This window comes from Lissotriton vulgaris, chromosome 6 (assembly GCF_964263255.1).
Source record: "Lissotriton vulgaris chromosome 6, aLisVul1.2, whole genome shotgun sequence".
In the NCBI taxonomy this organism is placed as follows: Eukaryota; Metazoa; Chordata; class Amphibia; order Caudata; family Salamandridae; genus Lissotriton; species Lissotriton vulgaris.
The window spans coordinates 883,677,957-883,695,105 of NC_141694.1; the positions used below are offsets into that span (position 1 = coordinate 883,677,957).

General features: G+C 40.5%; 1 protein-coding gene across 1 annotated transcript in view; it reads right to left on the minus strand.

Annotated features, from left to right (window-relative positions):
* ESR1 (estrogen receptor 1) overlaps positions 1–17,149 on the minus strand; it is a 1,430,698-nt gene that overhangs the window by 1,332,101 nt on the left and 81,448 nt on the right. Inside the window, exon 2 of the mRNA XM_086926875.1 lies at positions 9,469–9,659. Within this exon, the coding sequence (XP_086783001.1) occupies positions 9,469–9,659 (191 nt within the window). The remainder of the gene's footprint in view (positions 1–9,468; positions 9,660–17,149) is intronic.

The window sequence follows — 17,149 nt, forward strand, 5'->3', positions numbered from 1 at the left end:
TATGAAATGCACTTATACACATATATAGACATTGACACATCAGCAGTCATCTTATTGGGTTATGTAGTCATCCTACTCACTCATGAAAAACATTAATCACACTTAAATTTACTCACACAATTATACACACAACACCTCATTTATTCAAACACATAGTAACTCATAGTTAATATGTTAAAAATCCCAATTACAATTATACACTCATTCATATAGTTACTCTCACAATCACTGACTCTTAAATAAACGTATTTATATACACCAAGTCTCACATACAATACTTTTTATTTTTTTACTTCATTGAAGATGTACAACTAAAACATATATTCGGTCACCAACACACAAATAAATACACTCAGTCACCCAAACAACTGTTTCCACATGCAATCTTAAACCTATACACCTAGTCAATCAACCATTCACACATCTATCCATAGAGTTACACACAACCTATCCAACCACATACACAAACTCAGTGTCCCATACCAATGCTCACCTAACTAATCAATTACTAATATACACAATCATGTAGTTAGCGACCAACTGATGCGGCATGTTATACAACAACAGAGACAGTGATGCACACATTCACATAGTTTAGTTACTAATCCATGTATTAAGTGAGACACTTTTAATTACTCACTTAAACAGACAGTCAGACAGCTAGTAAATCTTCCATCCAGACATTGATATATCTACTCAATCTTCAATACAGATTGGTATATATATAATACATATTTAAATTTCAAACTAAACCACATTCACTGGATGATGTCATCAGTGATGTCATTTGAGATGTCATCAGTGATGTCATCAGTGATGTCACTGACCATGTCATGAATGATGTAATATGTGACATCATCAGCAGTGCATTGCGGGCGCGTGAGTTATAGTTACCAGAACTAGCTATAACGGAGGAATTTCAATGGTTTTGTATGAGCGAAATGTCCAGCTAACTATTACACCCCTGAAACCTATGTTTTTTTCAGTGAAAACTCCTTATTATATCTCTGTTCAAAAAATTCGGTCCACTGAATTTCAGGGAGCATGTACTTTACTTTCATTGGGTCCATGACTGTGCCATCGGGAAACAGCCATTACAACGCGGGTTTTACCACGCGTTGCTTTTACATCGCATGCGCTACAACGCATGCAATGTTACAATGCGTGGAAAAACCATGCATACCATTACATTGCATGCGCTTTTACAACGCATGCGATGTAGTGTGTAATGGCGGCAGCGGCGGCGGGGGCGGCTATTCACGTCGTTGTGAGGAAACTTAGGCTGTTTCCTCACAACGATGTGAAGCAAGCAGGAAGGAGGAAGCAGGATCTGACGCAATGCTGGATAGGAGAGAGGTAAGGGGGTTTGTGCATGGGGTGGGGGTTACTTTTGTAGGGTTTAGGGTAGCTTAAAAGTAGTGTGGTAATGTTTGTGTTGTGTGTGTGTGTGTTTTTTAAAAACATTTTAGTGTGTGTTGTGTTGTCGTGTTTGTTTAGTGTAGTGTATTGGGGAGGGTAGTGTAGTGTTTATGTAGTGTAGTGATCTATGTTTTATGGTGGTGTAGTGTTGTAGTGTTTGTTTATCGTAGTGTTTTAGGGTTTAGGGTAGTGTAAGGGATGGAGTAGTGTGGGTAGCGTAGTAGTGTTTTAGGTTTTAGGGTAGTGTAGGGGTGGGAATAGTGTGGGTAGCGTTGTCGTGTTTTAGGGTTTAGGGTAGTATAAGGGTGGGAGTAGTGTGGGTAGCGTAGTAGTGTTTTAGGGTTTAAGGTAGTGTAAGGGTGGGAGTTGTGTGGGTAGTGTAGTAGTGGTTTAGGGTAGTGTAAGAGTGGGAGTTGTGTGGGTAGTGTAGTAGTGTGGCAGTGTTTTTGGGTTGGGGCAGTGTAGGGGTGGGAGTAGTCTGTTGTGTAGGTGTAGGGATAGGGATGTTACTTACCTTGCAAACTTTTACCACAAGTATAGCTTTACCACACATGCCTTTGCGTTGTAATGGCATGTGTGGTAAAAGCATACTCGTGGTAAAAGTATGCGATGTTATGGCATGCAATGTCATTGACATTGCGTACTAATACTTGCGTTGTAATGGCATGCGTGGTATTAGTATGCGATGTAATGACATACATTCGTGCCATCTTGCACTAGTTTCCAAAATATTTGGGAGTTTTTAGTCTGGATCACCTTAACATCATTTGGCATTTTTTCCTGTATAGAATTTCCTTGTTTTCTACCCTATTAGTGACCTGTATTCCTGTTTTACCCTTGTGGTACCTGTCTAAGGGCCCATCTTTCCCCAATCTCGTTCATCTCAGTTTACTCTTTAGTATTTGACACTGCAAATCAAACCATCTTAGCCCTTTTTTTCGGCTGGAATTTTGTGTTTTGCATACCATTTGCATTCTTATACTCAACCTTCAAGCATGCGAACACTTTTAACAGAAGTTCCTTATACCAGTTACAAAGATTACCTGCCACCAATCCTGATCTATTGATTTCTATACATGTTTTGTTATTAAGCAATAAGCTCAATTTGCCTCTCTCCCAAACAACCTACACACCTTCTAGAGCACTCCACTTGAAATGGGATAGAGGATCTAGTACCCTATCTATTTCTGGCTTAAGATTCACATTTAAGAGGAAAGGGTCAATGCCACTCTTGTATATTACCCTAAAGTCAGACCTTAAATCAAAATACCATATGGTAATGCACACAAAATCAATGGGGCACTCCTGTTTCCCAAATGTAAAGGTTCTTTTTGCAGGTTATCCAGTTGAAAATGGCGATTCGGTCCTATCAATCCCAGATTATGTAGCACCACCTTAAATCTTTTTTATCAAAGGTAGTAATTGATAGTTAATTGAATACTGCTTGAGGTATACCATATTCCCCTGCCACCCTTTGCATCCTCTTTCCACACATTTTGGTGTTAAAGTCACCCATAAGCATAACCAGACTCTGCAAGGAATGAGTTAATCGAGTACAAACAAATCTTCTTTAAGTGTAGCTAGCTGACAATCATTGTACGTCTTATCCCCCAGTGACACACATACATTTACCAGCCTAATAAACTTAACTTGTGTGGTATTCAAAAATAATTTCACTTCAGAGATGTGGACCCCTTTGCATCTGGCTTCTAAGATACTAAAACATCCATTGCATATTTGTTGAATGGCAAGCTCATCAAACCTCCTGACACGCTCCCCTGCATATTAGGGTAGGCAAATTAATATACATGTACACATTAATCAAATATGGGTAAATTGGCTTGATCCTCACAAACTAATGTTTCGTGAAAACATAATTCAGTATATCCTTGTGTAAATGTTCTCATATTTCCTAACTTCATTAGCCTCTTCATCCCATGAAAATTCCAACATAAAACCCTTACGATATGCGGGGTGCTTTCATCATAGTGGATATCACTTAGTGGCGGTGTAATATCAGCCTCAGTACATAAGGCACTAAAACGATTGTCTGACATGATGCACATATCCTCAAGCTTATGTACTGTAACTGTAATTTTCCCTCCCCCAAATTTCACTTGACTTTGTTGGGTCTTTCTGATCTTGTATGCCAAGATACATACATTTGCTTGGTGGTTAGGACAGCATGATTCATTAGAAACTCTCTACTCAACCCAAAATAATTTCCTCAAGTCCAAATATCCATAATCTATTCTTATTCAAATCCTGTTTTGCTTCCACTCCCAAAGGGGGAAATAATCAGACCTTTGTAAACTCTGCGCCGTGCTAATCATTTACAAATCCTACATGTTTCAAATATTTTGAGGTAATAAGGCTGATGGTTACATAATTTTTGAAGACTTGCAAGAGGCCCCTCTGTTTAGTGGTCTCAACTTTTCTCCCTTTCTTCCCCCACTACCAACATCCATGTAAATACAATAATTTCATCCATTCCCCAATTCCCTATTGCCTTGCTTCTTCAAGACATTATCTGATCTTATAACATTTAACTTTGTCACTTAGGCATTTTTTTGCATTCACCATTATGCCGGATGGCTTCCTATGACCCTTCCCATAATTACAAGTATCAACTGAGGTTTCATCATGACTTACTGTATTCACCTTCCCTTTAACATTCCTAATAATATAAGGAGACTTATTTGTCCCTGCCTCTATTCTATCCCTCTTTTTGGGATGTCTTACCACTACATGCCAAGAGTAACTTATTTTGCTTCTTCATCTTAATCCATATTTTCCTCCTTTTCCCCTTATAATCTACTTCTTTATTTTTGGCGAGATAAATACATTTTCTTGTTTCAAGTTATTTAAACCATCACAATATAAAAACAACATTCTACTTAATAGTGATAAAATTGCGCAAAACATAATATAGCTTGTTCAGTTCCGACATTTAGATCTCATAGCAGCCATTATTAGCTGGGCGCAAGATGTACTCAATTAGAAGGCTAATCTGCTAAAGAGCAAGGTGCAGTGTTTTAGAATATAGTGATTGGGACAGACGAGGTAAAAGGGATTGGGATATGTGTTCATGTCCAATGAAGAACAATTGGGGTGACCTTCAATGGACAGGGTGGCTAAAAAGGTTAAAAACGTTTTCAGAAGCCCTAATACAAATGTTATTCTCCTGCAATTGAAAAGTCCAGTTAATATAAGGTGGCGACAACGATGCAGTCCTTACTCAAAAGGTTTGCTAGGCTTCCAAAACTTCTGTAGAGGAATGGGTATTAAAAACTTGCATCATGCATTACAAGTGCCAAGTGTCCCTTTAGCGAATTCTATGGGTTAAATGACATTTTAACCTTTGATTGAATGACGTGCCATTGCACCCAACTTGGGAACATTTACTGTGACTATACTCTGCCGTTCAGATTGCTTTTTCAAAGCAGGGCAGATACTGCAAAGCCACCCCCGGCAGACTGAACTTCGGAAAATAACAGGTACACACGATGTAACAGGCAATGCTGCGGACGGGCCAGATACTAAGGTGAAAGCTTATGAGTGGAGATCTCCTCTCCCATGCTTGTGTAGAAGTAACTACATACATGCATCATTATTAAAGTGACCCAAGGATACCCACAGGGCACTACTTTGTCTCCGATAACAACTAGAAACTGTACTACAAAACTCAATGCTATATTTAGCTTTCTTTCCTAAACTGATCACGTCCAGTGATGTTTTCGATGTACTCACGTTTATCATTTCAAAGGAAACCAAACTCAACAATATTGCTGGGTACAGGAAAATTAGATGGACCTGGATCCCGTTTCCTCCCAAAAGTCCCCTTCTGTAAAACTAGGGAGTGCCGCCTGACTCTGGCTTTTTATGTGATTTGGGTAATCAGTAGGCCTCAGGGGCCTTATTTATGAAGGCCTTGCGCCGCCGGTGCGTCACTTTTAACATGGGAAAAAGTGACGCACCGGCGGCGCAAGGCCTTCATAAATAAGGCCTCAGGTATTTTGCCCATGTTCCGTGACAGGTCTAGGACTAACCATTTCTACTGAGAACCACTTTATCAAATTCAACCAGTGCTTAATTTATACATATATACATAAATAAGTGTAGGTCCCCAAACGTTGACTGAGGAGGCAGTGCGTGTATGAATGGAGGTATGCCTTACCTGCACCTGCAGTGGCACAACCTCCTGGAGCCTCTGATCCCCTTTCCTAGCTACCTGCCAGCTGGATGTACAGTCTGCTTCACCATGAGCAGCATTGGCACTGACAAGTAGAGAGAAAGTTTCATCTGTTCCCACTGTGGTTCACGGAGAAAGAAGAAGAAGGGCTGCCAGTGCTAGGAAATGGTGAAGGCAATTTGAATTGGACATAAAAGAAGGACTCATTTGCTGCCCTTTTAAGATAAGGAAGATGCAGAGCGCAGCAGAGCAAGAGGTGACAAAGAGTCTCGTTCCTTAAATAGGTGTTGATGATGCCCACTGGCAACCAGCAGCACACATTACCCGCTGAATTTAACCCAAATATTTCAGAGATGATCTGGTTAATACAGATCACTTCTTGCAATAAACCAGAATATGGGCTAAGGTTATGTCACCAGCCATCTCAAATTAACAATTTTAATTTGCAGCATTCCCAGAACCTGTGGTATTTAAATATAAACAACCTCAAAATACCTAAAAATTCCTGGTGTGTTACTCTTAAGCCCAATTTAATGCAAGTTCTTAGCATTGTTGGATAGATGATCATGTGCTGCTCTTTGAAACCATCAATACCCAATACATCTTTCACACTTCTGTTTCTGTCTGGTTTAGTACCCTATAGTATGTGTTACATACATACTAAAACCAAATAAATATATAAATAAATGAGCATATGATAAATATTCAATTTTTACTGAGCAATCCGTGCTGATGGAGGCACTCACCTAGAGAAGAAAGGCGTCTCTTTTGCTAGCAAAATGTCAAATTAAGTGCCAGCCACACAATGACTTTAGGCAAGATACTCATATTGTGCCATGCCACCCTACAGGCAGTTTTAAGGCAATCTGAAAAATTTTCTCAATGGATACATTTTGTCTGGTGTCAAAAAAGACTGAATGATGCCTCAATCAAACAGACATGCCTCGTCTGACATTTACTGCTACGTCTTGGCGTGATTCTGTCAGATTTCCACTGACCACAAGGGCGACATTATTTGTCATTCGACTTCTCATCTGAACCACTTCAGACAATCTGGCTTGGAGTGTCGTGATTCTCCTAGACATTCAGAATTCGATTATGGATGTCCAGATAGATGATCCCACTGGTGCCTTCTACCACTAGACTGAACTCGTCAATTGGGAGTCTGCCTACTTTCTAATATCCGGCTGTCCTATTGTACTCCTGTCCTGTTTTTAACCTCCTCAACTTAGGCTGTTTGTTAGGGTTGAAACGTCGATGGTTTTCTTGTCCATCCATGTCCGAGAATACCCTTCTAGCACAGAATCTATAGAATCATTAGGCTAAGGGCGATTGTTTTTGAATTTGTAACTGGACCTGTTTTTGTTGTAAATATATGTACAGTATTATGTCACTCTTGTGTATAAATACACAGAATTTGTCACTTTTGCACTATACTCACTATGTCACTATGAACACGCTCACATGCGCCGTTTTTATCAATTGAATTACCGGACAGCTTTGTTCATTTTGATTATGCGTGGCAATTGTTGACCCATTGTATGAATAAGCAAAAAACAAACAGTAAATATTTTGCTCATTTTTGATAATAATATACTTTATATGTCCTTCTGTGTGTTTCTTGTACATTTCAATCACCTTTTTAAATATAAAGAATTACAAAGAAATTACTGTCTACCCGAGAAACCCCGATTGTTGTTTATAGTAACCTTAGGATGGCAGCTGTCATGTTTAACAATTTCGGGGCAAATTACGATGCGGTCAGAAACGTCTCTGACTGTCGGTCGGAGCCGATCCGACTGTTGGTTGGAGATGTTCCGACCACATCGTAGTCTGCCGGTCCAATTCCTTTCCCACCGACCCATTACAATGGAGTCGGTCAGAAAGGAAAGTGACCGGTCATTCCGATTGGCTTTGATGAGCTTGGAGAGCCCGTCCGCCAGTCGGAATGCTTTCAGCAATTCTAAGAGTGGCTCTTTCCGCCCACAGGATTACGATGTTGGATTTCAACAGCCTTTCCATGCCTGCCTTTCCTACAATGTTGGATTCCGACAGCCTTTCTGTGCCAGCCTTTCCGACACAGAAAGGCTGTTGGAACTCGACTTTGGTGCACCCCCAGCAGGGCCCCCATGGGTGCACGGCATCCAGTGGTAGGCTGAGAGGGTACCTATGGTGCTCCGCTGTTTATACCCGCACCCCATGAAAGGCACCTTGAGGTGCCTGCCACGCGGTGCAGGGATGAACTGAACTTCCTATTTTACAATCGAGCATGTATTCCGGACAGAATGCATGATCCCATTGTAAAGTATAGGCATCGGTTGCATCCTAATTACTCGATCGGGACCGCCCGCCAGGTGTCGGTCGGTCCCTTGACAGAGCCGCTGTCGGGTGAAGGAAACACTGCCCAACAACGTACTAGGGCCATAAGTGGTTAACCACACAATTGGAGACCCTGGCAAGGGATTTCTGCCACACCAGTGCCTTTTTCATGCCCTCCTGGGTGTGAGGTATATGTATCACTGTTCTTAGTCATGGGAGGCAAGGAATGCCCATGTTCAGTTATTAACACTTGGTGGAGCCACAGTGTAAATGAAAACTTTGCAGGGTTTGCCTGAGGAAATCTGGCTTCCCATCAAATATATACCAGTTGATTGAACCCGGGCAAATAATGTTATCTTTGTCTCATTTCTTTTATCTACAAAACATTAGAAGTAACTAGAAACAATTCAGAGGGTACTGCGTCATATACAAGAAATCAACATTTTAACATGTTCAAACTTGCTATAGTATGACGTCATGAACTGCGCAAGAAATAGGTTTAGTGATATGAGGTGACATTGGACATTTACAGTGCGATAGGTATAGCAATATGACACAGGCTATGGCCAACAGACGTTTTTCCAATTTTAAAACCGTCTGCGACTTACGAGTACTTTCTTGGCACACTGTATTCAGTTAGTTCTGTCAAATTTACAGAAACATAAAGTATCTAAATGTATTCGATCGTGGTATTAATCATGGATTAGTTTCCCACGTGCTGGGGGACTGAGTAGTGAGATCCAATTTAAAACCTAATAGTTATGTGCCTACTTAATTGGACTTTATAATACCTGCAGGAGTTAAAAGTTGGCAGTTTTACTGTGTATTCACTAAAATGCCTTATGGTGGTAAATATGCTCCATTCCTAGTGAATAGTGTGCTGTATTTGGTCGGTTACTAATTTCCGCTGGCTTTACCTGTCCTTTTGAGAAAGAACTACATTAATTGTGTTCTTTTATCGTGGACCAATTGTATGGGCAGTGGATTCAAAGAAAATGCTAATTATTTTTCTTAATGACATTGATGGTAGTTGGTGTTTAATTTCTATCGGGTTACCTTGATTGTCAGTTTGCCACCAACCTTTTCAATAAAGGGCCCTAGTGTATAATAAATACTTATTGCACTGATCCTTATCCACCACTGAAATTACTTCATATTTCACCATATTAATTCACCACTAATCCTTTGTAGGCTTCCTGAAAAGCGTGCGTCAACAAGCGCTATATAAATACAAATCTTTGTCCTCTATCCTTCTGCTATCATTCCAAATCCAAATAACTGACTAACCTATCCACCACTTAAAATGTACTTGCATGTTTCACTATACTAATTCAACTCTAATCCTCTATGGGTCCCGGAGTAGTGTGCTACTCGCCGAAAAAGCACTTCGACGCCTCGTCAGGGGTAGTAAGCGCTATATAAATGCAATTACAATACAATAAAATACTTAACATAGTGAATCGTAATTGATTATCATATTCGCAACGTGAATATTCAATCAGGACATTTCATTTTCTCGAATCCCACCCGTCCATTACCTTGAATGCTTCTTTTGAAGAAGGCCTTGCAGCCCTCGCAGGACCAGACCCCATAGTGGTACCCCGAGGCGTAGTCACTGCAAACTGCGCAATACCGTGTCTCCTTCGTGGACTCCATAGACGGGCTCCCCTTCTCGCTTGCCGTAGAGGTCCGCTCACGTCCAGGCGGCCGTCGAAGATCAGAGCTCGGCCTGAAAAAACATAATCTGCAAGTTGAGCTTTTGAAATAAAAAATATGTGGTCAGTTTGCACGAAAATGATCAATGCATCTCTTAAATTAACAGCTATAAATTGATTTCTAACCCTTTTATTTCTTTATTTATAACCCTTTTATGGCTTCTGATGTAGCGAACTTTGAAAAGCAAAATGGTCCTTATGCACTCTTAGTAATAAAATCTCTTTTGGAAAGTAGTCAATGTTCTTCGCATGTCACTGCCTTTACTTCCACCCGCAGTTCTGATAGTCTGTACCATGTAATAAAGTGTATTATTGTATAATTCTTGCTTCTATAGTCTTTCTGCTGAGTGGTCCTGTACGTAACTAACATTATTATCAAACTAGGGAAGAATCAAGGTTGTACTATCGTCATATTATTGTGATTACGTTCGAAACTACAAATTATTTTTGAAAGTATTTTCTACTTCAGTAAGACCACCAGACTGAGATGAATATGACATTGAAACTGTTAACATTTTCTTGTTCAGTAGGAAATGCATAAAATAGAGTTCACATATAGAATGGGGAGACATGGATCGAATCAAGTAATGTCTTTAAAATCTGCTGATGAGGGCAGTATTAGCCATTCATTACCCTCTCTTTGGGTTTTGAGACTGAGCCACAGACACAGATCAATGAAAAAGGAGGGAGTTGCATTGTCAATAGTTGAAGAGTTATAATGCTATTAGAACATTAGGTCCACTGTGGGATGAATGTTCCAATTTAAGCATGGAAAAACAAAAAATAAACATTACAATTTTGTAGCCTAGTGGAGAGGTGTGGCTCACTGGTTAGAGGCGGCAGACCTGTAAGCAGAGAACGGCCCGGGACCAGGGTTCAATTCCCGACGCGGCAGGGTCATGGACCAGGGGTCAACGGACTTGATAATTCTCGCCTCAGTGCCTACTCTAACCTGGGAACACACTCGGTAACTTTGGGCATTAAGCTTGCCTCATCTCTACAACGGCCCCCCACAGACGCCAGGGATGCCTGGTTTCACCCTGGAGATACCCAGTAAGGGACCATCTCACAGGGAAAACCAGGACGGGTTCCCCAGCGGTCTGCAGCGCCAGGACACTCGGTTAGAGTAACAGTGCGCTTTACAAATACCCCACATTTACATTTACTTTCAATAAAGTGTTTAAAAATTCCAAAGTTGTAAAACACATCGTGGAATTACTGAACTTGGAGCCATTAAATAATGTCAGGTATTGATTGACCTACAACCAACCTACCTTACAAATTTGAGCCACTGGTGATAGAGCATTGTAGGACTGACTCCAAGGCCAATAACTTTATTACCACTCAACTGTGTGATTTGTGTCATTTCATCCACCCCCCTCAGGGTCAATAATTGTATTATCACATAACTGTGTGAATGCTGTCATCCCCTTCAGTGCCATCCCTCCTGCGACGTCCTATAGAAGTTTCCTCCTGCTTTGTGTTGTGAGTGGTCCAAAGAAACAGTCATAAACTATCATTATTTGCTGGAAAGGCAGTTGAATTAGTTGAACAAAGTGGTGACCAGTAGGTCATGAGGTCGAATTCGCCTTCCAAGTCCCTTGTTCCCCAACGGCCTGTAAACTGTACACAACAAACTCCGTGAATGTAACATTGTTATTTGTGCCACTTAGATATAGAAAAAGTGTGGTATTAAGTGCAAGTTTTATTATCTCAGACAATGGCATGCTCTGTTTACTACTAATTCCATACATATATCTTACAATGTAGTCTATCTGGTCATACTCGTACATCGTTTTATTCCATAAACCATCATTTTAAAATAATCCTCATAAATGGTATGAAGTATTAACTTCCTCCTGCCTGGGTTAAATCCTTGGATAACATTAGCGTTCCTCTGTTCCATTCTGGCGCTCTAAAATGACCCATTTGAACTTAGCATTCCTCCTTGGAAGAGCTGCAGGACTGTATCCTGCTTACTAAAAATACTCCCATTCTCGGAGAGATAAAAGACGCGTCACAAAAATCAAGAATGCTGTAAAAATCGTTTGCCTTAGAACTACAGTGATTTCCTGTCTAATATTCACATTTTCTGTGGCTGCCAAAGAGATTTTACAGTTGTGAATATTGCACTTACGCAATGGCAGATAAGTGGGTGAAGCGAGTTCGAATAAAATTCTATTTCCAGTTAAACAACTCCCTCACATACAGTAGCTTGGGCTTATCGTGTCAATGGCAGATCACTGACCAATGTGGTCGGAAATCACGATATGAATGATGAATTGAGTTACTTCACTAACATGATGATTTCAGAGCTAGTGGTCACCCAGTAAAGAGGGAGGTATTTACCACACACTGTAATATCAATATCTTCCGGTGAGGTATTCATCAAGAGCAGTACATATCTCATATTCCAAGCCTTCACTACAAAACATGAAATGGGGAGTTATCTGAGGAATCAGTGTTTTCCTTTCCAAATTCTGCATGTATCAGAATCTACCTGACATTTTCCACCCTTTCCCATCCAACATACTTATATATTTGTCTGACTTGTCGAAATTTGCTAGAGGAATATTGCAGAGGTATGGTTGACATACTCATTAACCCTGGGTGGTGAACTCCGCTCCGTTTGCAGAGCTTGTAGAGTTTTCTGCATTCCACGAGGCATGTGGAGTTCCCGATAACTTGCTGTGCTGAGTTTTGTTTCTCGCTCATCAACGTCAAGTTGGCGAGCATGAGTGAGGAAAAACCACCTCCTGGCAAGATTTTTCCTTGCTTGTGATCACCAAGGGATAGTTGGTGAGTGCAAGTGTGGAAAATCAACCTCCTGGTGAGATTTCTTAACGCAAGTGTTCGGATTTCTCAAGGCGAGTGGTTGCAGCAAGTCGCCACCACTCGCGTTGAGAAATTTTCTGTTTGGGTTGAGTAAGCTGGTGCTCGCACAGAAAATGTTCTCGGGCAGCAGATAGGCAGCTGCGCCCTCTTGCGCTGTGCATGGTGCCGTTTGCGATGTTTTACAGCGCGGACAAATACCAGGGGGCAGATTTATGATGCCTTTGCGCCTCTTTGCGCCGCAATTGCATCACTTTATTTGACGCAACGGCGGCGCAAACAATGCGCCCTATTTACAACGTGACGCATCTAGGAGATGCGTCACATTGTAAAGCCTTCGCCATAAGGAGGCGTTCCTGCGCAGGGGGGGGCGTTCCTGTGCAGGAACGCCTCCTGAAAGTGGCTGAGTTAAATCTATGAGATTTCACTCAGTCACTTTCAGGCTAATGCTGCGTCAAAACCCAGCGCCTGCTTGAAGCAGGCTTAGGTCTTGACGCAGCATTGTGAAGATGGGGCACCCCCGAGCCTTGCTAGAGCTGCGTCGCGCTTGCGACGCAACTCCAACAATGCGCCACCTTTCCGGCACAGATGCGTCATGCATCTGTGCCGTTTTTGCACCATGGTGCGCAGCATTACAAATGCGGCGCACCATGGGTGGCGGAGCTGTGGCGCACTGTGGCGCACATTAACTGGCGCATCCCTGGGGATCCGCCAGTTAACATAAATCTGCCCCCAGGTGCTCAAAATCATCGTGACTGGCATGACCCTAATGCACTCTGCCGCTTGTGGAACTCCGTGTAGCACAGCAGAGCTTTTTTGTCACTTCTATGAATTCCTCCCAGGCTCAATATCCATTATTCAGAATTTGGAATCCTAGAAAAACTCTTCTTTGCCCAGGAATCGATATTTATCCTCACTTTACAATAAGGCCCTTAGCTTTGAGGTGTTGATAAATCGAGTGTGACGGCACAGACATGAAATTTAATTAATTCTCACACAAAAGCAAAACTCAGAGGAGTACAATATCCTTGTGGCAAAATATATCTTGTAGTGGCACCCATGATTTTCCATGACACCCCAAGGAAAAATCATTCAGTGGCTCTTTGAAATAGTAATTTAATTAAGCATAACTACTTAATAGTTTAGGAGGGTTTTTTTAATGTTCTCAATAGTCAATTAGCTACTGTAAGCGTGAAGCTCAAATGTGCACTCTCTGAATCAACAGAAATCTGTCATACAAGCTTTTAATTCATAAATTGCCTTATTGGCCTATTTATGTAGCAGTTTCAGAACAATATAAAGCCTAAAGTGCCTAATTTTGAACATCGGCCTCACAGATGGAGAAATACCATTCACTGCAGGTGGTGACACAGCCTCAAGTTAAAGGGGAAGCAGGCATTCCCTTGCAGACCAATGCAGCCTGTTAGTTCACCTGCTGCAGGGGGATGTCTGGAGATCCCAGAAATTCTGGAACTGCCCTTCAGAGGTTCACTCTAGGGGGGGGCACACTAAATGTGCATAACCTCATATGTGGTGCACAAGTTGTGTGACTTCTGACAGCTTCTTTGCCCCCCTGCCTGCATCTGTTATATGGAACAGACACAAAGGCCAAAAATTCCTTCATTTGTAGGGACCATTCTTCTAGGCGCCGCACCGTCATGCTGTCGCAGCATGTGTGACTGATGTTATTCTTTCTTTCTTTAATAAGCTTTATTTGGTTTTGCAACAACCATAAAAACATACAAACATTTGAAATGGGTAAAATTAAACAATCAGAAGATGTGCATAAAAAAAGACATTTCCAGCTGAAGAATATACTGATAATCAAAAAACTTCCCATCAATTAAAATTCTCTGCTCAGTTTAAAATATACTTCATGTCACAGCTTCTATTCTAGACTGCACCTCGTAAGAATTTCTGGCAAGGAAATAAACCCAGCTTAAAAAACACTAAAAAGCTACTTACCTCAACTTATAATTACTAATACACATAGGTAATCATGCAAAACAAATCCTCGGTTCATTACAAGGTCAGAATATAATACTCACTTTAAACGATAAATATTTAATAAATATCCCTAAAACTAAAACCCTTCACACATATACTACTCTTATTTCTTCAAAATTCATCCACATTTAATAGCCAAGGAAATAAATCTGTATACTGTTATGTGAAGTAATTGCAGATGGCCCAGACCCTCGGTACACCTCCTAATATTTAGTGTTCTTAGTAAAGATAGGAGATTCTGAGTTATTTGCGGCCTATAAATATCAGACAAGAAAAACATATGTAACTGCAATTGCGTAGGAGTAGAATCATATCGACAGGGTATGAGATATTTAATAGCAAACACTTTAGAGGGGTAGGACACCAAAGGAGGAGCCAATCCCAATCTAAACCTTAACAAATGAAATCTTTGATGTTGTGGAACTTTTAGCAGATAGGGCTCAATGTAGGGTGTTGTAAAAAGAGGGTGGAGGCCACCACCATGTCTTTCTTTGAACCAGACTCCCACCTTATTCTACTCATCGGACTTAGTAATCCTCCTTTTCTCATGGTGTAGGTTCTAGCTTCTGCAGACTTCGGATTGTGGAGCAAGACAGACCTATCGATGGCATCAAGCTCTTGTTGCATAAACTTTAGCCAACTAATCTCTTGTACCCCAGCTAGATTCAAGCAATCATTGAGTTGCGTCAGATGAGCTTCTGGCCTACATCAGACTGACAACCACAAATAAAGTGGCTCCATCCTCACTAGGTCAATTGTAAAGTTTAGGCTAAGCTCCTCATGCACTATTGTGGCAGGGATGCAGGGAGGTGGGGCCATAAACATCCATAAAAACTTGTTTTCAGTCCCCTGATGGTGTGAAGGATCAGAGTGCCCCCCACACCCCAGCCCCATAGGTAGCGACATAAATCGGTTTAACTTTGTAGATAGTCAATGCTGCTTCTCTCGGGTATAGATCCTAGTTTGGCAACAAACTTACATAAGGACACAGTTGCCTGTCCAAACTGTGTTACCCTAATCCGCTTAAGGTGCAGCCTTCTATTCTTGTTGCCAAATGGTGCTTCTAGATACGTGACCGTGGAAACACATTTAAGAGCTGTTCTATCAATAGAAAAGGGAAAAAGCCTTCTTTGTGTCTGCCCACAAACAATTGTATACGATTTATAGATTTATTTGTGCAGAGTCCCAAATCAGTCAGTAAAACACTTTATTGTATAGTTAGTAAAAACCATTACAAAGTATTATACGACAATATACAAAAATACAGAGGATTTACATTACTGTTTGTGTAATAAAAAGTTATAAAATGAATGGGTCTTTTTTTTTTTTTTTAAAGAGCACGTGTTCCAGATTCAAATTTTGCCAGAGTTCTTTGTTTTTTCTCGAAATTGTCAATGAATTTGGCTGCTCTGCAAATGAGTTGCGGATCTACTGAGCATAGGATTAGTATGATCGCGGACCGGCAGGTGCGTATTCCATATCAGTCATAAAACTCACAAAACTATTAAGAATTTCCTGTAGCCCCCTCCCTGTACGAGCCAAGAGGACACAGTCATCTTTGTACATAAGTATCGGCAAGTTACATGCCCCCACCCTGGTTGGGCCGGCTGCGGTTCAAACAGACAGGGCTCTAAACCATTAATATAAAAACTGAAAAGAAAGGGTGCCAGCACACAGTCTTGTCTTTCACCCTTTCTAATCTTAATATAGGGAATACACTCTGCACTTTCTGCATAGCTAATCCTACCTTCCACATCTGTACACAGCAGGGTTAAAAGATAAATAACCTTGGTTTGGCACCCTGGGCTAGAAGCATGGTCCACAATGTCCCCCTTATTATGTTATCAAATGCTGCACTTAAGTCTTGAATGCCAAAAATAGACATCCCCCTTAACAGCCACATACTTGCTCATTATTAAGTTTAGATTCAGGCATTGATTAACACTGCTTAAACCCTCTCAACAGCCAGATTGTGCATCTGTTAGAATGGCTTTTTCACTGTCCCAGGTTTCTAGTTGATCAAGCAAGACTCTACCTAAAATCTTGGCTGTGGCATCTATTAGGGAAATTGGCCAATAGCGTTGTGGTGTTCCATGTTTAAATATCGATAACAAAAATATAGTTTACAAAAATATTGATTACAAAATATTGATTACAAAAATATCGACTCCCTATACTTAAACAGGAAGTACATAAATATTGACTCAAAAATATAGATGTAATAAATATAGATGTAAAAAATATTGACTTTAATAAATATTATAACTTAAATTAAATAATTAAAAAATATTAATATTATTAACAAAATAAATTACATTACATTTATATTTGAACTATTTATAACAAATTAACTAAATTAAATCAATATAAACTTAATAAATGTGTACATATACATATATTTAACACATAAAAGTATATAAAAATATTTATATATACATTTAATAACAATATAAAAACATTAGTAGTTAAAACATTTGATAGCGAAGGGGTAAAAATTACTATTCCCACTCCAGTGAGTGCAACAGTAGGGAAAGCGCTGGATAGCGTAGGGGTAAAAATTACTATTCCCACTCCAGATGGTGCAACAGTTGGGAAAACGTTGGATAGCGTAGGGATAAAAATTACTATTCCCACTCCAAAGGGTGCAACAGTAGGAAAAGCGTTG